Raw genomic sequence first — 25,732 nt, 5'->3', positions numbered from 1 at the left:
AACGTGCATTACGTATTAAATAGTTAGGTCAGTTGCCCGTGTGTAAATTAAAGTGTTTTTCAAGATGTGCTAGGTTAGATATACTCACTCGTGATAGCCTGCAACTTCTCAGGTGTCAATGCCTTTCTCAGTGGTGCCTGCTCATCCTGCTTGATGAAGCATTGTCAAGCTGCTCGTATGAGGCTCCTATTCCTCAAGTTAGGGATACGCCACTAGGTTTGTGGCTTCCTTACAAAACACGCAGTCTTTTGCCCGTGCCTTTTTAAGAAAGACTCCTTTGTCAAGGTGCACCTACATGGAAGAGTAACGTTCAGAGCCAAGTAATAACTTTATCTTTAAGAAAAATGCTGTGTCATAAAAATTCTCCTATAAAATAAATATCACCTAAAAGATGAATAACAAAGTGCTTTACATGAAAGGCACCCGCATTATGTTGATCTGGTCATGAGATTTTTTTTGTTGTACCAGTAATATTCAGGTATAATTTTCAAAGTTTCATTAGATCTATAAGGAGCCTATGTGTATGTTGTGGAAGTCATCGATATATAATTGATAAAAGCCTTTGAAGCAACAAAGGGTTTGCATACTGTTCTCTGGAAAAAAGGGAGTTGGTATGATTTGCAATGCATTGTGTAGCAGAGAATTTTATTTCCCTGTGACCATGCTACAATGCTCCGACAAAAGAACGCTGTGAAAATATCTAAGCTGAAACGAGCTGCTTAGGCTTGTATTCTAGTGCTAAATAATCATAGAGCGACGGCTTTGTAGTCGCCTCTGAACACTCACATGATGCTAAAATTAGCAACTTGATGTCCAATTTATGTTCTTGTGCGAGATGACAATATTGGTGCGGCACTTGTACAATCTCTGGAATTCATGGAATAATTTGAAAAATTTTTGTAGTAATAAGCTCCTTAGAGGGCATATAACAACTTCCAACATATCAGCAAAATTTGCTACGCAGCCTCATCAGCGGCCCTTTAAAGTGACATTTTTATTTTGAATCTAACCATTTCCTCACAGTTGTTAAAAATGTGGTAGGGTAAATACAGTAAGCACAGTCGAAATCGGATATAGCAAACCAACAATATTATAAGTATAACAATTTTATTAAGCATAAAAAACGGCAATAAAGTCCTCTTAAAAGTTTTTGTATCAATTTTTATTTTGTGTACCGAATTACATATACATCGAACTTTTTGTGGCCCGCCTTCAGATTTAATATAAACGGGTTCGACTTTATCAACACGAAAAATCACAAGCATGGTGCAATTTGGATACTCGGCTTATATGATGATGGTAGTGAGCTACCATCATCATATAGCAACAAGCAATAATGCATCAGTGGTGCAAAACAATTTTCTGAAAGATAAGTGTACTCACCTCACTATTTATGCTAACCAATAGTGGAGTTAGCTTTGCCACAGCAGTTGAACCCTAAAAGACAAAAGATAGAGGGTTAACAACTAGCATAGGTAATTGATTCCACACCCTCACACCAGTGCATGTAAGCTTGCTCTTTCTTGCATATGCACCTACCTAGCTATGAGAGACATATGCATCTTTATGGATATGCCTAAATGCGCGCAGTAACATGTTACCGAAATGAAAATGCACTTTTGCTTTAAAACATAATAGTGCTAGTGCACTTCATCACAACTCTGTCCACTGCTTTCAAAGCGATATGGCGTTTAAACTCCGAGGAACGTTAGCCACAAGAATGGCTTGTCCATTGCCTACCCTCCCTTGAACATCAGTTCAATTGAAACATGCATAGATGTGACCATGCACCATGGAAGACTTTCCTCCTGTGAGTTTCATACAGTTCCTTAATGGTTGGCTATTGGAACCTGCAGATTTATTTTAGCTGCAAAGCACCTGTTCGCGCGACAAAATGTAAAAGAAATTACTGAAGATTTGAAGGCGTCAGCCACAATCTGATAACGAGGCGCGTCAGAGTAGGGGGCGCCTGGTTAATTCGTACCATCTGCTGTTCTTTACTGCGGATCTAAATCAAGATGGAATAAATTTACTACAAGAACTTAGCTAAATGAAAATTTTACAAACGTAGTACGTTCACGGTACTCTACACAGAACCATGTGTCCTAAGACGAACCCGTCTTCACACGCACTTGCAGTGTCCGATAGGCAGGGAAGCTCAGTTAATCGCGACAGGGGTGGTGTCACGCCCAGCGGACGCAACTTACGCTCCCATTGAAATTTGTGCGCGTGCGCTACTCTTGCTGAGGTCGTCGCTTCGCCCCGTTATAAGTCACTGACCGGCGGGCCCGTAAAGGCTGGCACGGTATGGCAAATGTAAACTGTGCAGTTCTACGCAGATGTCTAGGTTGGCTTTCCTGCAGTGCGTTTCCGGTGCTCACGCACGAGTCAGTGAAACATAGAAACCTTCGGTTTGAAAAAGTAGATTCGTAGGTGACCATTTTACTAGGAAGCGCTACTATGGTAAGTCGGTGTTTTCCTTGAGTAGACCTCGCACAGTTAAGCATCGCGTAGTTTCTGAAGTTAAGCTTTATAGCAAATTATGTTGTAGAGTATTTATTTTTTCGGTAAACTACGGCAAATTCTAGCGTTGGCAATCGGGAACAATTGGTAAGTTCTGTTAGTGACGCATGCCTTCCCTAAGTTTGATAAATGTATATGAGCCGTGGATATATGTAAACATGTTATATGTCGCTGAATGAAACTACCAGCAAATGCGGTGATGTAACACTGCTATCTTCACATACGCACACCTCTGTCCTGCGAAAGAAAACCATCAATTGAAGACATTTCAACGCTCAATACAGCTACCGCTTAATCTGCGCGTCTGTCGCGTCCCTTGGAAAGAGTATTGGATGTGTCATCTAATGAATGATAAAAAAATGAATCGCAGGCATCTTATGGATGACGATGAAGTAAAAAAAAAGTTATGAGTCAGCGTTCCAACGAACCATGTTGCACGCCACAAACAATTCTACCAACGAGATTATTAGGCGTTGTAGGAGTTGTAATAGTGTGTGCCAGTAGTAAGAAGGGCAATATAACCGAACCTAATCGAAAATGTATCAGAATAATATCATACGGCAGAAAGAACAGAAAAAGAAGGTGTAGACATTTAACAAAAGCTATTTTGAGAAGGCCTACATGTATCAATGTAGATACCTAATACTAAAGCAGATATTTTTGTTTGCGTGCCTTACTACATATCATGCCATGATGAGGGACGCTTACGAGATGTCGCTCACTAAGACAGCACACTTGGTTCTACGGATCTATTTCGAAGTTTGGGTGTACTGCATAACATCGTCTGTATTTGTTTTTCCCGTGTGTCTCTAAGTGTGTTTAAATAATTATTATCTCCACATTACTGACAGAACTTTTATGATATACATAACAAGAATCAACGATTTGCGAAATAATAAGAGTACCAGGCTTCGGTGTTAGACACTCTTTGTTTGAATCCTGTCGTTCTACAATTCTGCTCCTACCTATTTATTGAAACATGTATATACTTAGATATATCCAGACCATCATCGCGGCATCGACGCAGATACGAGAAGTTTCCTTAGGTGTTCATGCAGTTGATATCGCGGTACAGTACAACAGATCGACTAGGTCTCGTTATTGCTTCAGCAATCTCTGAATTAGAGCTGCATCTTGTTCAAGTATACCCTAGCAGACATTCACTGTTACTCTATTTGGCGCACACTGAAAAATGAATCCTACATGAAATGGCACAGACATGACCCCCAAACGATGCCAAATCATTTGTACAAAGCACTGGCGTGGATGGTGTGTCCTCTGAGGGGTGATATGGTGAAGCTGTTTAGTAGCGCGAAAAAGCAGGCCTAGGACTGAATAGGCAAAGAACACCGTCGGACACATTTAGTAAACACTCCCCGTTAGAGAAACTTGGGAAAACCTCAAAGCGTGGATTGATTCAAAATTGACGTCTATACGCAATAAACTGCACAGATAAAATCAGCTTAGGTGCCGTACATAGTGCCTTTTAGAGTAGAAAGGTATATTAACTCAATTTTCTTCTAGTCTTCCACTGAGTGATACAGGCAATAATAGGCTACTATTTCTCTATTTGTATTCGCCTACTATGTACGCTCCCTCATTTCACTTGTTGTCATGTTTGATAACATCTACGCAGAAGTCACTAATCATTCCTGTGACACTTGCTTGTCTCATAACGTTGATTGGCAGGCTGTGTGTGCGTATTTATTTTAATTTGCTACGATTTCTATCTGAATTAAAGAAACAAGGGCTTGGCTTGTGCCCTGGATAATGTTTATGGTGTTATAAATAAAAAGAAATTGTGAAAATGGCGCATTTTGCATTTTTCAGAACCGGAAAAGAGACGATGATAAGAGAGTACGTAATGCCTATTTTTTCGAGGTCCTTCTCTTTTCTAGTGCAAAGATAAACAGTCGGACGGCAATTCAACGTGTAGTTTACGACGATAAAGGCATATCTTTGTGAGTTAGTTGAGGGGAAATTCTGAAGCATGAACCATATTAATTGTTGTAAGAGCCAACCCGGCATGTCTACATTTGATCGACGTTGACTAGAGGTTGAATCGCCTTTCTGCATTTTTGTAGTACAGGCATAACTTCCGTTCGCAATTCCTTTAGGTGTGACATGGCAGCATGAATACGAAAAGTGTACATGTCAGTGCTGGCCTCGGTCCATACCGCTCTCCAATGGGATGGAATTTTTCCACACGACGGTGATCCACAGCTTCTCACTGCGCTGAAAATGGAGTCACCGCATGTGACAATCTCTGACGTCATTGCTTGGGTGTCAAGAGCAGCAGGATCATCGCACTTAAGGCTGCTTGAGTTTCCCGATTATTCTACATCTTAAACTGCACTATTTCTGGCAACGACGCACGAAATACGCTAGAAACTCACGAAGCCATTACACAAAAGTACTGGTAATATGTTACAATATATTGTCGGTAAAAACGGCGGTATCTAAGAAAGTGACGTTGTGATATTTAGAATAATACTGAGATTATTTACTCTGAGCCATACAGTAGAAACGCTCAGAAGATCTATAAATTTCAGGTTCACAGCAGCCGAAACTGCATGAAATATCTATAATTGCTTATAGATATTGAAAAGTGAGTGGCATATATGCATCATTTCGACGCACATTTTAAAATAGGAGATGCGGGAATGCGCCTCTAAAGACCAGCGTCCTCGGTTTGCCAAGCGCAAGCGGTTTGACCAATAGTAGCCACTGCCAAACTGATTTGCCGAACACAGGGTTGGGCTGACCGAGAGAGGCAGGAGGACGCGGAGGTGAGCGCGGAGGTACCGTTGTACTCTACCAGCAATTGCGCTTTGTGATCCTCGAGTGTTGCTCATTGCGCTTTCTATGTGGTTCTCGAAGTCGTGGTCCTCGCCCCTCTGTGCCGCTCTAGGAGCAATGCCTAGTTAGTCATGTTGGCGGATAGAAGAATTCTGGATGGCTGGGGCAGTATATATCCACAAAGGTTGGTTCCGCTGGCTGCTACCCACAGTAAGTGGCAAATCTTCGGCGCCGCCAGAGATAACGCGACTGTTCGTTGGTAAAATGAACATTGTTGCAAGATTACGTGCAGCCATGAACCCATGGGAACCAAATGGGCAGTTCTTATGCAAGTGGCTGCTTGTTTCGGCAATGCTTCGCTTAGCGTCAGATAACAGCACCAAATAGGATATCAGCGCACTAGCCTGATTTTTCTGCTTAATCAACGAAAAACGAAAGTGTCTGGTGTCTCTTGGGACGCTGCCACCCGACCATCAAATAATCAAATAAGCTTCAAGTAAAATCCCTGTTTCCCACACACAGTTGCCCGCAATGCCGACTGAGCAGGGCGCATTAGAGGGCAACTAGGTTTGAGTACCTAAGCCCGGATAACCTGGCACCGTCATAGCAAACAGGACGGAAAAAGTTGCCACGACGATGACTCTTCGTCATCAGACAGCCCCCTCTCCGATGTTGACGTAGAGAAACGCAAGAGGCCAAAGAGGCAATGAAGGTGTGTCCCGAGTGGTCAAATACACTGAACTCCCCTTAACCATAGAATATTACCACGCCTTCAAGACCTAGCTGGAAATCATAACCGTAAATAACGACACTGCCTCCAGTGCGGGAACTGATATTGTCCAGGCGACACATGAGACCAGTTACATGTGCGCGTGGCTATATACAAAAATCTTTGCGGGAGCATTCGAGAAATTTTCCTTAGACGCTGAAGTACCAGTACTGATTGAGCCAGTCGTTAGTTAACTCGAACCTTATTAGGTTGCAAAGGAACACGTCACGCAGATTGTAATTTAATAATTAATTTCTTTAATATTTGGGGTTTTACGTGCCAAAACCACTTTCTGATTATGAGGCACGCCGTAGTGGAGGACCCTGGAAATTTTGACCATCTGGGGCTCTTTAACGTGCACCTAAATCTAAGTACACGGGTGTTTTTCGCATTTGCAAGCAGATTGTGCTCAAGGAGGTTGCCGAACGGATCACGTATCTATGAACGCTTTGTCATGCCCGGTCCAAATCGGGACTAGGCCATGATAAAATTAGCCGTCCTCAACGAGTTTAACTTTTCCTCGTCAGAATACCACAGGCTGTTTTACGGCGAAGCTATATAACTCTAACCCCAAAGCATTTGCCGTGTCTGTGAGCAAAAATATTGCCGATCCCCAAGGTTGTGCAATAGCGGGCCTTCGAGCAGTGCAAGGGGCGCAGGCTTCAAGCACTCCGCCCCTAATTATATTATACTTAATAATATTAGAAAATAATAATAAATGCAATGTCTGAATCAAGATTTCCATGTGCTTTTCATATTTGTGCTTCAACGATCAAAAATGGCAGCAGGTTGCCATTATCCCTCAAGAGAAAAGTATATAATAGCTGTGTCTTACCAGTACTCACCTACGGGGCAGAAACCTGGAGGCTTACTAAAAGGCTTCTACTCAAATTGAGGACGACACAACGAGCTATGGAAAGAAGAATGATAGGTGTAACGTTAAGGGATAAGAAAAGAGCAGATTGGGTGAGGGAACAAACGCGAGTTAATGACATCTTAGTTGAAATCAAGAAAAAGAAATGGGCATGGGCAGGACATGTAATGAGGAGGGAAGATAACCGATGGTCATTAAGGGTTACGGACTGGATCCCAAGGGAAGGGAAGCGTAGCAGGGGGCGGCAGGAAGTTAGGTGGGCGGATGAGATTAAGAAGTTTGCAGGGACGGCATGGCCACAATTAGTACATGACCGGGGTTGTTGCAGAAGTATGGGAGAGGCCTTTGCCCTGCAGTGGGCGTAACCAGGCTGATGATGATGATGATGATGATCAAAAAGGTGGGCGTAAGCCAATCCCGCAAATACCGGGCCGACCATGGGTGGAAGTGCAGCACGCTACGCGCCATCCACTTCTAGTAATAATAATAAATAATAATTAATAATAAAATCAAAAACTAGATAAAGATGTGTTGTTTTAAGTCTGTTGATATACTGGAAGCGTTTGTGAACAGCATATGGACCAAAGACCAGGAGCCATTCTGATATACGCAATGGACAAAATGTATGTAAAACCACCCGTCCTTGACCCTCAAGGGGACAAGACCACATAAGGAATTTTTTTTGTGCCGTCTGAATGAAATGCGCAATTGTGCTATACACTATGTATATATCTACACGCACACCCCAGTTTGATATCGGGAAGTACATGACGGCGCACTTTGCATGGTTTAGCCATGATGACTCTGCCCCTGTGATCACCATTGTAAATTTCGTTGTGTACATTTCAGAACGAGACAAGAAATGGCGCGCTCAGCTTGTGCTAGAATTGTTGGGTTTCAAGCGCTGCACGAATCCAAGTCACTCAACTATAGTCGTACACAACTTTATAAAAAAGCCGGAGTCCTCCACTGCGGCGTGCCTCATAATCAGGAAGTGGTTTTGGCACGTAAAACCCCGAATATTATTATTATTATTAACTTTATAAAAAAGGGGGCGTTTACTTATCCGAGGCGGAGGCACATGAGCACCCACCAATGGGCGCGCACTCTGGACTAACGTCATCACCCGGACTGCCGGTGAGCCCGCCGACGGAGAAGATGGCCGCCCGCGCCTCGAACTGGGCGAGGTCGCGTCAACTGTGTGCTTCAGCACCTCGTCAGAGTGAATTCCAGAACTGTTTATGATGGTCTATCATGCCGGAAATATTACTACGATCTTACGATGCCGCGTTTGTGCCATGTGCGTTTATTCTGATCCGTGATCCGGCGAAGGAACATTGCAGCGAGCGTCGCTGGCGCTGCGCTACGCTTTGCCTGAAAACAGGATTCCGCGGCGACCGCTACGAACCCTGCGTGTTTGTTCCATGTTGTTTTATTTCGCTCGCGAGTGACGTTACGATGAGGAAAGTTTTCCAAAGACTGGTGCCTGCTGTTAGGGGCGGGCGTGTTCGTGTACTGTGTCGCTGCGTTTTTCGTCGGACGAAGTGATGGAGCAAAACCATTCTCAGGAGAAATCAGAAAAGTGTGCGCGCATGAAACAAACCTACGAGTCTCTCAACAGAAAATATTTACAGAAGCAGCCTTCAATGCAAAGATTTGTCGCCGTCAACTTAGCGTGAACGATTATTGTCAGCAGTGAGACAGCCGAGCGTCTAGCGACGGTGTTCGAGCGTTGTGTAGCACCGTCGATTGATTGCTGTCTACAAGTGCTCACTGTACGCACAAGCTGTAGAATGCGTGCTGTGAAATTTCGAAAGCACAAAAATATTATGCTATTTAAAACCAAGAGTGTTTATTTAAAACGACGAATGAAGCATTTTTGTACCTTCCCGCCTCGACCGTATTCTCGCCCCAGTATTGTATAATGGTTGCGATAAATGCATTGTTTTATATAAGTACTTTTTTCAATAGCAACTGATTCATATTAAGCTTGGAAAACGAGTAGTAGATACGCCGTGTACATGTAAACAAGCGCAAAAGCCATGCAGCGCTGCTCTTTCTACTTTTGTCACTAGCAATGAAGCTAAAGAGCAGACGACGGGCAGCGTTGTAGCTGTAGCTATCCGCTACTATTTTTCTGTAGCTATCCGGCATGTGCTGTAGCACATGAGAGCTCTACTGAACCAGTCATCAAAATACAAAAGTCTTTATTTATACCGAGAATTACGCGTTTCAGGAGCATGATTTTTCGAGCGGGACTATTTTAGTCGCGGAGGCAATCGGCTGTCGCGCTTCGGTCATCTGGGTGGGGCCTCCCCTTTTTTCTAAAGTTGTATACGACTATAGTCCAAAACAGTCTTGTATAAGCTTAACATTGGCGAACATTTTCCTAATGTTCTGACCCAACCAATCAATCTATAGTATAGTAATCCCAAAGAGATTGTTACTACCGTTATTGAATGAAAAATTAGGTATATGTACCCTTGTCTAACCCTGTGTGATGCACTACGGCTCCGCAGCTCATCAACCTTCCCTGAGAGGAATGGCTCCTCTATTTCTTGTTAACCAGGATATGGAAAGTTAAAATTGCGAAGGCATTTGCCACGCATCTGCACAGCTATCTCAAATAGTATGTTCTAAGCATGTGAGTTGTCCTTTAAGTAGGTTCTGCAAATGCTACCACCGTATTCACAAACACTCCTCAACTCGTAGCTCTAGCTTCACTTGACCTAATGGAGCATAGCGCCGTGGCCCGACCGAAAAAGACACTACGCCTCTTGAGAATATTTGGGGGATGTGATTAAAGTACATTGCCCATTTCTATATGGGGGCGGCACTGGCACCAAGGTTAGCTAGTTTGTGTGCAGTGCTGACTGGAGGAGCTTTGTAAATACGGGCTAAGTCGTGGACCAACTGAAGACACGCCTATGGGGAGAGCTTTTAAGGGCCTGAAGCACGGTGAAGGCGGGAAATGGTTGGCCGTCAAACCAGGGCTGGCGGCATGCCCTGTCCTTCCACTGTTTTGCGTGCACCTCACTTCTTGATGCCCCCACGAGCACGGAGACAAAGCGCAGACCGTTCAAAAATAAGAATCCCCAGATTGTCTGATTACACGCGGCTCCATAGAAAGCATAACTTCCGCGAGCCCAAATCTGCAAAGCTAAAGGTCAGCGTGCGGTCACATCAATCCTGTGGTTGGCATGATGAACAGTACGGGAGCGGGTGCCATTATTATCTGGGAGAATGCGGTGCTAACTGAGCAAGCTGTGCCTTAGAGCATGGTAGAGCTAGGCGCAGAGCTGGGCAGCTGTGACGGCAAACCTGGTTGTTCTGCTGTTGCCTGCATGCTCTGCAGAACACGCCACGCTAATAGTCTGCACTCTGACAAATATAGTCACTCACACAGTCAGTCTGATTTCGGCGGATGCATGGTGGGGGCTGTAAAACTCGCGTCGAGTAAAGGGACCCGTAACAGAACAGTCTGTAGAGTCAGGGCCCGAGAGACAAGAGGGAGGGAAAGACAGGGAGCTTAGCCAGTGTAAGTACCCGGTGCCTACCCTGTGTTAGGGAAATGGGTAAGGGGAATGAAAGGTCAAAAAAAAAGAATTGAAGTAAAGAACGCTCACACAATGACGGGTATTACATGCCAAAACTTTCGAAATCGGTTGCACGATTCACAAGCCTTCAAAAATTTGAGGAGAGTTCTGAATGCCTTGAGTGCGCAAAGCCGGACTCAAGGCATTCTTACGGACGAGTTTCTTAAAATTTTTTTTTCATTTAGCCCAAAATTCAAATAGGCTTAAGCAGCAGTCGGTTACTGTTGAACTAAAATCCGATCCCGGAAAGCAATTCTTTGCTTCAAGACTTGGTATTGCAAAAGCTAAGTATGTCATTGGAGCCACCGATACCCACGGCAGCGCACAATTGTATGCGACTGGCAATTGTCCCCAAAAGAAACAAGCATAGTGAAGTTTGAGCCTGAGGCAAGTGTTAACAATGTCGTCGCAGTATTTCCATACGTAGAATAGAGGGAACGCATATCAGGCCTACACTGGACAGTAGCCGCTTGGTTTCAGGGACTGTGGGCTCAATCATGTGAGTATTGTCGTGCGTTTCTAGACTGCAGTAGGATTGGCGAACAATGAAAGGGTAGATTTTGTTGTTCGCCAATCTGCATGTAACGCGTTGCTCTGAACGGAGCGTAACTTGAACAGTGCCTAACAAAATACATGCAGCTATCCTTTGTAATTTAATCGCTTGAATTTCGTTCCAGGGAAGGTTGGGTTGACTTCCATGCTACTAGCATACGTGGGTTGACGAGCGTCGATCTGAAGACCATAGTAGGGAGTAAGAATCATAATTTTTATAAATTTGCTTGCTTTATGAAAGCAAAAAAGAATACATTTGCCACTTGTATATGGTTTTAAATCTTTCGCACATTGTAGCAATAAGAAACTTTGATCTTCCGCTCCCTTTCAATTTTTTTTTTGAAATTCACGCTTTCGTGGTCACTGAAACGAATAGCTTGACATCTTCAGTTCAGTTTAAAAAGCGATGTTTTATATAATGATCTAACCCTAAAATCTATATTCGAGAACGTCCTAGATGTTATCAGTACTCCTGAATGCAGTTATATTCTTGTAATAATCTGTTCATTGAATAGAATTTTCTTTAGCTGAACCTGCACCAAATATAACAGGATTTAAATTGACAATGCTGCGCTTGAAGATGTTGCACTTAGCTGGATGACAATCGACCATACCCAGTGGTAGGGCCCGCAATGGTGTTTGAAAAGAACATGGTTCAAAAATTGCGTCTGCTCGCCCCGTGTTCCGGCAGAAATATTCGAAATGCTAAACGCCTGTGCTATGATGGTGCAGGAACTCTTGCCTTAATGGCAAGAATTTTTACTAAGAGAATGTTGCACTAAGAGTAAAACTTCAGGTTACAACTATTAATTTTTTCATACGGTCGTAAGCAGCGACGACGCTTAGACTTCAAAATACGCTATCCAGCTGAAGTCACAGCGCAAGGAGCGTAAAAATTGTTGGGAGCTTGGTTTAGCGTAGCAAAGTAATATTCGTTTGGACAGGTTGAGAACGAAGAGTTCTCAACCGTTCTCAACGAAGAGTTGAGAACGAAGAGTTCTCAACCGTTCTCAACGAAGAGTTGAGAACGAAGTGGCTTCAGTGGTGGTACTCCTGTCGGACAGCCATCTCAGCTTCCGAGAAAGAGCAGGGGCAATAAAGGACCCCCACTCGGAGGGCAGGCGAGGTAATTGAGTTTCCCACAAATGGTGAACAAATCACAGTCACAGATGGTCGCTACAAAATAAAGTAGAGCAAATGTGAAAAATTTTGCGGGAGTACAAAGAAATACTACAACTGATGTTTACGGTTTTTTCGAATTGTGCGCCACAAGATCAAACTTAAAGTCGAGTTTTTAATCAGGCTTTCCACATTGAGGCCCGGAAGCGTGTGAAAAATTTTCTGCGCCGTGTGCGACCCAATTTATTGAATGAGGGCTGCCGGATTCTATACCAATATAATGACGTTGAGCATTCTATTAGATTGTGCGAGAGTTTCTTGCACAAAATTTCATAACAGTTCAGTAAAGCGCTATGTTCACTGCTAGCTTGATTTAGACACAAAACCTTTTTCTTTCTTTCCCAACTCTAAACTGGTTCCCTGTGGTAATGACATTGGTGATGAGCCTACTATTGAAAAGGAAACATTACTGCTGAAGCGCTTCAGGAAATATAACTTCCAAGGTAGTTTTCAGCAATGGAAGATGAAAGCGAACATGTGTATTGTTTCTAAGAGAGAATATATATAAGGCGACGACATTGGTGTGAGAAAGTTTGTTACAGAATTTTCAATGAGTACTGCGCTGAATTCAGTATCGACGTACAAAATTTTTGAGATGACATGTGTAACCAACATTTCACATTTTTTCATCAAATTTTTCAATGGTGCGCATGAGTTCCATATATTACATTATTTGAAAGTGTAAGTTTAGCCAAAATAGCATTATATTTAGCAAAGGCATGTCACCTGGGAAATTGGGAAAGTTCGCCCCGTTTAAGTCTTGTCGTTGTTAGAACGGGCATTAAGAGTGCTCGCGGCTATTTATCTTAGTTTGGCAAACCACGTGCTGATTCCTAAATATACCACTTCCTGACCAGCCCTCAGCAACAAATGACCTTTATGTAAAGAGTTTCGACATTAATTAGTCGTTCTTGCGCATTTGGCGAGAGACTCCGTTAGGATAGTGTAACTAATTCGGGAAGTAGCACGACCAGCCAAGCTGGAAAATAGCAGACATTAGTTACCGCGAATGCATACAAACTTACCCAAGTCACCATAATTATATTAGGACACCCGCTATGTTATTAATGTGAGTCTGTTGGGTGCAGAAATATAGTTTTTGTCATCGTTGTATATATTTCGTACTTGCCGAAATAAACAGCATTGATATATAAGAGGAAAAGCCGCTTTTCAGAGAGACGCCACAAACCTGAATCTCCCTATGGTGAACTCAGACAGGCATTTGAATTACACTAAAATTCTGCGTTCTATAATTTGAGCATTGTGTTTTGGCGAAAGCTCTTTTATGTAGCATGAGCAGCCACGATGACAAATGCTCAAAGCAGAACAATCTTCGGCGCACAACCTTCGTTTAAGGCACCGAAACGTGTGGTGAATATTTCCCGTAGGAGAGTGAGTGAACCTTGCACGTTTGGTTTCATTAATTTAGAATTGTGTATCGGTTATCAGAAAAAAAAAACAATTTGAGCTTACAAGAGACCTTTCACATTATTACGTAGCAAATATTTATACGCGCCACAACTGCACAATTTATACAGCTGGTTTTGTTCCGTATAAATTGAAGGCACTTGTGGACTCTAACAAATAATTTATTGCATTTTATTTCCAGTTGAGCCTACCGAAGATGCACCAGAAGAGTTTCCTCATACGTACCTTGTGTTGAAGGCTCAAAAAAATTGTCTGCTTGTCTCATATGGTCAGTCAAGTAATGGTAAGAGTTTTGCGCATCCTGTAAGCACAGTCGTAGTGATTCTTTGATATACAACAAATCATCCAAAAAAATGTGTTACCTAGTGGGACAAGTGCGGTCTTATAGTGTATTGGACGACGTGACCCATATTTCGCTACTTCCTTTACGGTAACGTCTTTTCCGCGTGGAACATAATTATGCTCTTGGTCAGCACATCATTTTTATTTAAAAGGAATGCGAATAGAGTGGTTAATATTTTGAGACACTCATTTAGCAAGGCAGGAACTTCCAGTCCCCATTGTCATTTTTGCGGTGTGTTGTGGAGCAGTGAGCTCTACACCGGCGAGGCAGGTGGCCAAAATGTGGACTCGCATAGATTACCTTTTCCACTGCTAGAACTGAGACGAGTGGTTCTGACGCAGGTGTGCAACTACGCAGAGCACACAATAATTCATTAACTGTAGCTCACCTGCGAACGATTGTCCTTACGTCCTGGGATAATGTTCTCATATCACTTGTGCATCGTCCCCGACAGCTCTGAAAATGGGCTGATAGTAGGCTATGATATGCCTAGCAGCTTCTGCAATTAATTGTTCGGGACTTTCGATAACACTAGGTGTGGATATATGTTTTCGTGTTTTTTGAAAGCTCTAGAAGTTTCTAAGTATTTGCTCCCTCACGATCACATCCAATTGACCCATACTCAAGAATATGTGCAGTAGTGAAGGTGTCGGTAAGAAACTGCGCCGCACTTTTGTGGATGGCTGCGTACGAAACCACTGAACAAAAAGGGTCGAACTCACCATGGTATTCTTCTTCAAGTGCTCGTCGCTATTGGCCCGATGTCTTTTCCAATAATATGCGCGGCATCACAGTGGCCTGAAATTTCTTCTTACGAAAATTCTAATTTAAGACCTTCTTGTGAATACGGATAATTTTCTTTCCTTTCGTGAACGGAGTACTGCGCTCAGCTTTATTCCGCACAATTTTTTTAATGATACACCGTCCAAATACTCGTTTTGCACTCGGATAGCATCAGCATACGAGCTCGTTAATAGCAATGACGACTATTATAGTCGTTCTGGCGCCAGAGTCAATTCTCAGGGCGTCAGGGGCATCATTCAGAAAAAGGGCTAGCGCTAGGATTGTTCGTAACGGCAACATCCAGCCAATCCTTATGCTGAATTTAATGTAATGAAAAGTGGCAAAAATACCCAAAAAGATTGACGAAGGAAAAGGTTTCTGAACACGACCCCAAAGTTTTACGGTTCACATCGCACGCACATATGCCATCTTGCGGGCGCAGGTTGGGAAAGTTCTGCACCACGTTTATTCAATGATTGCGAGGGGTATAGCGTTGCAATAAATTAAACCTGACTTTCATGCCTTAAAGATAGGGTGTCATGGAAGTTGTTATGCGCCTACTGAGTGCAACGGATAATGAATCTACGTCGTGCGTTGTATACGAGCTCCAAAGGTGAAATGATCAATTCTTGGCCCTTTTTTGCTTCTAGGAATTACTTTATGTATAGACTGACCTCGTTCTGCACAAGATTTCTCACCAAAAAAACAAAAGTTTACACAAGCAACATACGTACGTGTAACAGCCTGTCTCTGACTGCAGTGCAGTCAATTATGTATCATAATACCGCACCCTAATTGCGACACCAGGCGGCATCACTATCCAACATTTAGGAAGCTTCTGTTGTCTTAAAGCTCACTGCTTTCACGATATGGCTCACGCGATTTACCAATTCTGTCTCTGGCTGTGTAGATAGCTCTTATGATATTTCGTATAGCGATGCAAAGATATACTTAAGAAAATGCACATTTTGAGAGGCAGAATAATCGATGCGCGATAGTTCAAGAAATAAAACAATATTTCTTACGGGATCAGCAATTTTCTACGGCAAACAGAAGTATTCTTCAAGGAGACTTATACCTATTTCTGTTGTGTGCTTGTTGTGCATTAAAAATTTCAGCCGCAACAGAACTTTGTTGACGGCGTCTCCCCGTCTAAGCGCTTATAGTCGGATGATGCAAGTCGCAACACCGATTTCAAACATTTCGAATTGTCAGAAAAATCATTCACACATTGCAGAGGGTTTCGTTGAGTTTTATGAAACACAAACACATACCACTCTTAGCTGAGAAGCCGTCAACTAAATCCTATTAGGGCACAGCGCTAGTGTCAAGAGAGTCAATCAGCAAAATCTCATCCCATGGGAGTGAATATTATTTTAAGAAATTAAACTACATCTGCAAGAACAATTGACACAATTTGACAAGACTGAAATAACCTTTTTTGTAGAAAACTCTGCAGAAGTTTTTTATGATTAACAACACTCATAAAAATGACTCTATTATAAAGTCCCACTAATATTGATCATTTTGATGTATTTTTCTGGCTACAATAAGTTCCATTATACCGTTGGAAAGTCTCATATAATGTAATTTCTAAATGTATTTTAAATGTAGAATCAACGGGTAGCATTGTGAGATGTGTTATTCATATTTTCATCTTAAAACTTATTGTGCTCAAACAAACAGGGACGAAGAATAGAAGAAACACAAGGACGAGCGCTTTCTAACAACTGGTTTTATTTTTGAAGAACCACCTGCTGAAATAACCACAGATCTGCGCGATCTAGTCAACAGAGCACGCCTATAGCGCATATAATACACACAGATCTGCGCGATCAAGTCAAGAGAGCACGTTTGTAGTACATACAACACTTGTGATAAGAAACAAAGACGTGGACCAAAGCCACCCAGTCAACATAAAATCGCAAGGTGTATGAAACAACCACTTACGATAGAATGCGTTAAAGATGTGAAGATAGAAGTGAATTTTCTTTGCCTAACAATGAAACCGATGGAAGGCTGATGCATTTTTGTTTTTGTTTTTCAATCCAGTGTGCTTCCAGAATTTCCCTCGCAGTTTGATTCCTATTCCTATGCAAAATGTTGGTGCTACTAAGACAGGGGGAGAAATCACGTTCTTGGCAATGCATTGCCAAATGCGTGCTAGGGTGACCTTTCAGACTGGACAAGCAGGTGGTTCTTCAAAGATAAAAGCAGTTATTAAAAAACGCTCGTCCTTGTGTTTCTTCTATTCTCCGTCCCTGTTTGCTTGCGCACAATAAGCTTTAAGATGAATCTGTTCCAACTAGGCCGACTCGCAGTCTTGATCCATATTTTGCAACGAATCATGCTGATAACAACATAATATATACAATGTTGCAGTGATAAGACAAAGATATAAACAAAATCTTATTCTGTACTCCGCCTAACCTGCCATTGCCTATATTATATAAATTTTTCAATGTTGAAACATGTAAAGTTAGCAGCGACTAATGATGCTTCTTGTCAAATGGAAACTGTCCATTTATGGCACGAGTGCCAAATTTTATGCATAATTTTCCACTCATTTCTACTTCCCAAATAAGAACGCCTGTCATAACTTAGGCACCGAAGACAAGAAGCATAATAGTCCAACATTTGGTTAATTTCTTAGTGGGTGTGAGAAGTACGGTATTCAGGAATTGCAAAAAAACTAAAGTTGAATAAAAGAAAAGAATAACAGTTGATGGCTATCCGGGTTGGATTTAAGATGTGCACTGCCCTAAATTGAAATCCCATCAACGCCTCATTATCGTCTGAGTCAGCACCACCAGTAGCACCCAAGTATGAAGACGCAGCGTAATAGTGTGATTGGCGTCGTTCCCACGAAAATAAAGTTACCGGAGCGCCTATCGTCCTTGCGATCACTGTGTACACATCATTAGGGACTTGGTTAACTTGCGTCTACTGGGGAAAGAACAATCACTGAAGAAACTTGCGGCTGCCGGAGTACGTTACAGATTGAACTACACGTCAATAAGAGCATCGTTAGCCTTGAAATTAGGTATGGCACTCGAAAACCACCCCTTGCTCGCGCATAATGGTTTCAGTAAAACTGTATTATGCAGCAGTGTTACCACATGCTGTTATAGAATAACAGCTTCATTTTTATGCTTTCTTTGCTTGTCACAAACTAGTAATGACTTGTTTATGGAGTCTTAGCCCCGCATTCAGTAATGCATCTTAAGTTGAAGTCCACGCTTGACTTGATTTAAATGGGGATTGTCGCGAACACGCCGAAAGAAACGCAATGAGGGCCTTGGACAGGTTGACGGTAGGCGCCATTTAGATCTAGTGGAGCATGAACTTCAACTTACGATGCACTACAGAATACGAGAGTTTGGCTCGATATCACAACAGTGAAGTTGTTTCGGCCCGTGATTTTCCATGTAGAACACTGCTGTCGATTTCCAAAACACTCCGTGCAACAACATGAATAATTCATCACCGGCAGCCAGTTTTCATATGATCAGAATGTCCGTGTAGCAACGTATCGGAAACAAGAATGCTTTTTCGTAGTATGGCTACAAGCACTGTATTATTTCTTCCTCGTGTCCCTTTGTCAGTGCGATACGGCAAAATATGTTGAAAAAGAAATAGCTATTTTAAGGTATTTTGCTTTTAAGCTTCATACCAATCTTCGTTAGATACTTTAGTACGAGGTATTGATGCTTGGCTTAGCTGCATTGATTAACTGTTTATATGTCCCGGATTTATTGTTTATTGTAAGTAGTTTAAATCAACTGCTAATATCGAAGACCACGCAGGTCTCACTAGATCAGAAACCTAAATTGATTTTTGTATAGATAGTCCATAAAAACTTGCCGGCAGATTATTTCCTGAGCCTGTTCCCATTTTGAGTAGCCACTCAAGGTTTCTTATGTTTTTGAATATCGTTTACTGCTGCTTTCAGGAACGCAAAGGTGTCTGCTATGGGGATTATCTGGAAGCCATGTTAGCAAAAAAACTCAATGCTATAAGGCCCTCAATTCGTTTTGTGCTCCAGACATATACGATATGACGGAAACTGCCAGTCCGTGCCAGCAATACGATCTTAATGAAGACATGTGAAAGGAAAGCACAACAATATGAAAAGAGACATTAGCACCACGTCAACCAAATTGTAGAAAATAAAAAAACCTTGTCTATGTGCCCACAGCATTTCTATAGCATGATCGCAATGCCACTCTCCCTGCTACATATATGATGCAGATTGTCCTGGCATCACGTAACTTCTGCTATTTCAAGAAATAGCTTGCACAAAGAACGCGGAACGCGTAGGACTGTTCAATTGTAGACGAAATTGGCTGGGAACACAAGCCGCGTAAAAAGACATGAATGAATGACAGCGCTAAACAAAAGTGAGAAAGAACTGAAGGTTACATCTACTAAGCTTAGTGAATTTGCTATTCTTTGAAGAAAGCGTCTTATAAAAATATTTCATAATATAACAAGCGGAGTCATATTCAACATCTTTGTAAGTTCCAGTGTTAGGGTTTGCAAAGTTGTAAGTTGTAAGCAAAGTTGTAAGTTGTAAGTTAAGAGAAGCCTACGTAGTTAAGGCTACGTAGGCTTCTCTCATTGCTTGTATTATCGACAAGAAATACTCCGTCATTGATGAAAGAATGATACGGTTATGAGTAGTGTGTTGCAAATGTTTTATAAATGCTTTTCTAGGCTCGAACTTTCATGTTGATAATATGCATGCAATGCTTTCATGGAAGGTGGCAAATGTCTCAAGCTATTTACCACAAAACAAGCTAACTGACTCATTCCTGCAACCAGCCGCTACAGCGCACTACCAGCACTAACGCCCAAAAGAATAGTATGTCCCACTCTGGAAGTACAAATACGTACGCATAAGTTATGGGACGTAACCTGATGGTAACCTGATGAACGTAACCTGATGGTATGAAGTACTCTTTTGCAGCTCAGGGCAGTAAGCCAACGAGAACATGAATGCAATGAAATGACACTTATGAATTCACTGTGGTAGCACGACGACAGCGTAGCGTGGTTAGGTTGACAATAAAGGCGTGACTGCGAGCGTATGGCGATGATGGCTTGATCTTGATTGTACGAAGACGGCTGTGTCAACACGATAGCGGGATGACGACCGCGTTACGAGGATGGCTTGGCGATGACGGTATGACAAGAACGGGACAAGGAAACCGAGAAGGCCACGCTGCGACTCCGACAGTTGGTCAATAATGACACGAAAAAAAATGCATCACGACCACTCTATGAAGAAGTGGCAGCACAATGGCGTCATAATCAAGATTGAATAGCCACAGCTTGATTAGAATTAAGTGATGGAGTGACATTGATAAAATTATGCCGGCGTGTCGACAATGTGATGACGACGAGTATGACGGCACTGCTGTAATGATAGTAGTATGACGAATAGAGGTTGATAAGGTTGGTATTTCTAAGCTACGAAACGACAATAACGTGACCCCATCTGTACGACGACGAGGGTGTGATTTTGGCGTCATGACTACAATTACAAAACGAGCCTGTGAAAAAGACATTGGAAAATCGAGCACTGTATCATGACTAGCACGAGTGCGATAGCAGCGACGACTGTATCATGACCAATAATGCGAAACGACCACGTGTCATTTCAGCTTAGCACAGAATGCCTTGGGCCATGCAATGCATAACTTTGGCGTGTGCTCGAAGGCCGGACTTGGGCCCTGTAATGAGCAGGCTCGAGTCCGGCCGGCTCCCGCCGAAAGACGCTTTCGACTGCCCGGCGTGAGGTGAGCCGCCCCACGTTATATCTGTTTCGTGTTCTGAGAAATCTGTAATTTTTTTAGTGAGTGAAAATTTTTTTTCAGCATCGCACTGCTAGAGTGTCGAATTTCAATTGTCGGGGTCCGAGGTCAATATCAGGCACGTTTTCTGTCCCGGCGGTGCTCGTTTACTTCTTCTTTCGGTCGCAGTGATTATGGGTGGTGTTATATCTGTAATCTGCTCATAATTCAACTCCTACTCAAATAGTAAGCGTTTGCTCGGGCACTATCCAGCGCCTCAGAAGGAAGAGTCCCAGCAACCAGCGCCACACTGGCTTGTATCGTGTATGGTAAGGGGCCAGTGCCCATGGATTTTGAAAAGTTTGCCAATGATGTTTGTCGGTTCTTAAATTTTATGGGGTGGGAGAAGTTAGGCCTTGAACGGAAAAGTATTGACAGATGCTATTCTCTAAAACCAGAGTAATCATCGCTTTACTAACGCATCGTCAAGACATTTTCTTCTAAACATACATTTTTTTTCTTTGCGATACCTCATTCACAAGAAATACCCACTGTTTTCAATGCATTTCAGCATAAAGCGAAAAAAGTGGCTAAAACTGCATTCCTGAATGCACTTTCAGACCACGGTAGAATTTTATAAAAGTTTACCTTAAGCCACTCCTTTCCAAAAGCAAGCTTCAGTTGATATCGTCACCAATTTAATAAATATTGTTGTGTCTTGACGAACAAAGAAAAGTATCTATGAGTTCCAGTTGAGTAGCGCAGGACGCCATGAAAAACTCAATTCAGCGTCAGTGCGCCAACCTATAACAAGATAATGGACCATCTTTACGAGATATAATGCAAGAAGGCGGCTTTTGCGATCAATATTTGAAGAGGTAGTTGCTTTTTATCTGTTTATAGAAATCTTGCGTTCAAAAACCGCGTAGGATGAAAGTGAGAAGATGAATAATTAGGTTGTACGCATGATGTGTTTCACGTATGACCATGACTAAATGCGTTTGAAAATCCATCTACCCAGCTATTTCTAATGATAAAAATATCTGGTAAAAATTACGCATAAATAACACATTCTAAGTAGGCTATGTGGAAAGCAGACATCATACTCCCAATGCTGTTGACTCTACTTCTGAACTAGGTATACCAGCAGCCTCGCTGCCAGTCAACCGACGTAACGATAAAAAATTATTTCGCAAAACTGTTTAAATGTTCGGATCTTTTAAGTACAAATGATTCTTCCACGTCCACAGGAAATCATGTATGCAGAGAAATCGGCGGCTTACATGTTTCTAATAAGTTTTTGATCACATTTTTTAATGTCAAAACCCATATAACTATATGCTCTGTGATTACTACGTTTATAAGTAATGGAGTACCATAATACTTCCAAGAACATATCGCCTTAGGATTTTAAAAGAAATTTCTGCATTTCAACTATGCATAATATGCCGTTGATTCCATAAAGGGCCACAAACTGCTCTTTTGCAATGACACAGTTATTCCAAGTTTTACCTATATGCAGGCAAGTAAAGAAAAGTAATTTGTAGCCAACAAAATTGTTCAAATAGTTCACCACCATGGCGGCTATAGCATTCTGCTGCTAACATAAACTGAGGACTTGAAATTGCCAGTCATGGCAGTCGCATTTCTATAGGAGCCATAGGTAAAGAAAGCTCTTGCACTTAGATTTAGTTTATCACATTTATTGATCCCTTAAACTTTGCAAGACTATTGAATACGGGAGCATGCACCCACAAAATATAACAAGCAATTCCAAAATCAGCCGAAAGAAAGGGCACAATTGTAGAACAAGCATCTTTCCTGGTACTTCGAGTGCGGCAATATTTATTGTATCAATAATGTATTGTTCCACAGCACTGCACAAATAAGCATGATCAGGCGTAGTAAGCATTTTATCAGGTAGCTGGTTCTACATATGTCTAAATGTGAAAAGACTAGAACGCTCATGCTAGGCACATTATGCAGATAGCACAAAGAAAGCTTTTTGAAGAGTTTTGTAAAAACATATAGGAGGTGCCTTGCCATGTCTCTTTTTCAGTCACAATTCCCCTTATGGGCATCTCCTCTTTGTGTGCTTTTACAGAGAGAAATATATTCAGGAGATCCCTTTTTGCACCACCTGTGGTATTGTTGAGGTTTTGAAAGTTCATGTCATCATACAGAGCCAAAGTTTTCTTCCTTAATTCTTTCGGTGAGCACTTGACGGGCAGGAAATACTTTGATATTGCTTGTTGAGCTGTTTCTCAGAAGACCACTTTGGGAAGTACTACGAATCTCCCCACTTCGTCAGACAAAAGTAGTGCTAAGTTTGTTTTTCTCAAAACAGAGCGTTGACGAATGAAGAATGGCTTCAAAGGCGTTGACTGTCTTATGTCTAGAAAAGTGCATAGTAATGCCAGTTTTCATGTTTGGCACACCAGTAAATTTTTGAAGGAAAGTAAATTAGCGCTACCCGTGTGTCACGAAGAGGCTAGAGTCACGGCCCTTCCTAAGGTAGTCTTCTGAAAAAAATTCATCAAGGAGTATCATAAAATTTCATAATGGTCAAGTGGTCAGGGAAAGAATTAAGGTGAACTTGCAAAGCACCGGCAAGGCACTAGGCGTTGCAAAAGAAGGAAGCGCCTCGATGTCTCTCCTCAGAGAAATGCAGAAAAATGGGATGTCATTCAGGGCTCTTTGTGATTCAGAAAGATTTACGGCAATGCACTTTCTCTAAATTATTGCAAGGGTATCTGAGATTGCTTCAAGTGTATGACTGTTAAGTCATGCCCAATTTGGAGAGTGTCCTGAGCTATCTTTCCAAGCATGAGTATCTAGTGCAGCTGCTATTTACTTTTTTCTACTGATGTAGTAAAGCTTTCTGTTTATATTCCATTCCGCAAAGCCAACATTTTGTGTTGTCTGTAATGCATAGATGATTTTGTTTCTGTTGGGTTTGAAAACTCTGCTAGTTAGAACATCGAGAACTTTAAAGAGTTTTTATAAATTTAACCTTGCTCTACGGCAGTCGCTTTTAATCGCACCACTGTCCTTCAAACGGAAGGGATTTTTACAGGATCATGTACTGCTCCTTTTTCAGGTTATGTCTTATTCTCTTGTGACAAACGCATTTCCACATCCCTTGACACAGCATACGCAGCTAAGGCGTTAACATTTTCAGATTTGTTGATGATTACTCAGTTATACTAAAGGATGTGTCGGCAGAGCATTTGGAAGAGCCTGTGAACCAACTGCTTCGTGTTTTTCATTCTTCCGGCAAAGGGCTCAAAGTCACATTTCAGTTGTCTGAAGAGGGACACCTCCATTTTCTCGATATCAGTAACATTTTTCAAGGTGGTATGGTGTGCGGAAGATATCATCCACGGTCCAGGAAATTAGTCATTAGCGAGAATTTCGGCCATCACAAGATCTTCAAAAGGGGCACCGCGAAAAACTATCAATAACTCTAGTGAACATCACGTTGCATGCAGCCTTAAGCTTCCAAGTTGATCGCCTGAGCAGTGCAGGCGTTCCCGCAGAATTGTTCGCTTCGATATCGAGAAGCCTGACGAAAGAAGTGAATTTGAGGAGCCAGGCATACCACAATAATACTGAAACCAAAAGGACGTGGCTTGTATTTTTGTCATATATTTACGACCTGTCCTACAGTATCAAGAAGCTGGCTGGGAAATGAGGTATCCCAGTCGTTTTTTATGTGCCCGGTAAGCTTGCACACATGTGCAATATTGTGAATTGTGCTGCCAAGGCTGGCTGCACAACAAAGCACACTACACGTTTCGAGGAGCGCTGAGTGGGTGTGGTGTGCTTGATCCCAGTTTTAAATGGGAAGTGTCACTTAGCCTGGCCGGCTAATGCGCCAATGAAAGCATTGAAGGAGGGTGAGCATTCGGTAGATCACTTCCGGCAGTACTCATGCATGTACTAATTTAAGGCACCTGGTTCTGGTGAATGCTCCAACGAGCGAGCTAGAAATATCTTCGACGCCTTGTGCATTAGCAACAAAACTGATAGATGTGTGAGCATTCCTTCCCTAGCATCATTTAAAAATTAAATTACAGACTTTTACGAGCCAAAACCACTCTATGAATATGAGGCACGCCGAAGTGGAGGACTCCGGAAATTTTGACCACCTGGGGTTCTCTAACGTGCCCCTAAATCTAAGTACACGGGTGTTTTCGCATTTCGCTCCCATCGAAATGCGGCCGCTGTGGCCGGCATTCTATACCGCAAACTTCTGCTTAGCTGACCAACACCGTAGCCACTGAGCAACCGCAGCGGCTTTCCCTAGCCTTACATGCCAAGGAAAAAGGGTATTTCAAGCGGTGCTTGTATTCTTTGCAGTTACCCCTGCACCTTCCGCTTCTTCTAGTATTTTAATGCGCAAGTATGTGCATTGCTCTTTCTTCGTCATTAAACCCTTCAGTTGATGTCTAGCAAACGTCTTGTCTATGTGTCTCTTCTTTGTGTTCGCGTTTCTTTGTGCATCTTATCATGTCCAAGTTCACGTACCTCTGTGTTTATGATTTATGTAATGATTGCCTCATAGCTTCAGTTAAGTGTTATAGAGGTACAAGCTGTATTTTCGCTATCAAAACTGCTCACACTGTGATCAGATGCACAAAGTGGGAGAGCTTTCTTTGTTGGCTGGAACAACCTGTAGCTCTTTCTGCACATTCCTAAATACTCTGCTTGGTCTCGCAGAAATTGCCTACGTGTTGCTTGTACATCGTCTTTAAAGATTACTTTCAAGCAGAGGAGTGCCATAGTAATATATTTTCAGCCCTTACGCTAATGCCACTACGTGCAATATATTTTCAGCCCTTACGCTAATGCCACTACGCGCACCTGCTCTCTCCGGTTACATTTCTTGCAGAGTTAGACATGCTTCTTTTATTAACAGTACTTATTGGCAAAAACTGGCAATGCGGTATACTTACTAGATGAAAAAGTTTTTACTGATTTCGAGAAAAACTTAAGCCAATGCGCTCTATGAAGATGGTTGATCAGCGAAGCAATGAGGAGCAACCTCCAAACTGCTTTTTATATTTTATCTAGGAAAGATAGTGTTGG

The 25,732-nt window shown here is 42.2% G+C and overlaps 1 protein-coding gene and 1 long non-coding RNA gene across 4 annotated transcripts in view; both read left to right on the top strand.

Moving 5' to 3' along the window:
* The window catches only part of LOC142591036 (uncharacterized), a 256,522-nt gene that overhangs the window by 24,869 nt on the left and 205,921 nt on the right, over nt 1–25,732 (top strand). For all 3 annotated transcript variants that reach the window (XM_075703412.1, XM_075703417.1, XM_075703414.1), the window contains one exon: nt 4,354–4,380. In XM_075703412.1, the coding sequence (XP_075559527.1) occupies nt 4,354–4,380 (27 nt within the window). The remainder of the gene's footprint in view (nt 1–4,353; nt 4,381–25,732) is intronic.
* Nucleotides 11,219–19,036, top strand: LOC142591037 (uncharacterized). The gene is made up of 3 exons (XR_012830311.1): nt 11,219–11,312; nt 13,902–14,003; nt 18,799–19,036. It is a non-coding gene; the product is annotated as an uncharacterized LOC142591037 (long non-coding RNA).

The sequence above is a fragment of the Dermacentor variabilis genome, chromosome 8, assembly GCF_050947875.1.
Source record: "Dermacentor variabilis isolate Ectoservices chromosome 8, ASM5094787v1, whole genome shotgun sequence".
Classification (NCBI taxonomy): domain Eukaryota; kingdom Metazoa; phylum Arthropoda; class Arachnida; order Ixodida; family Ixodidae; genus Dermacentor; species Dermacentor variabilis.
This window is presented reverse-complemented; position numbering and strand designations above follow the sequence as displayed.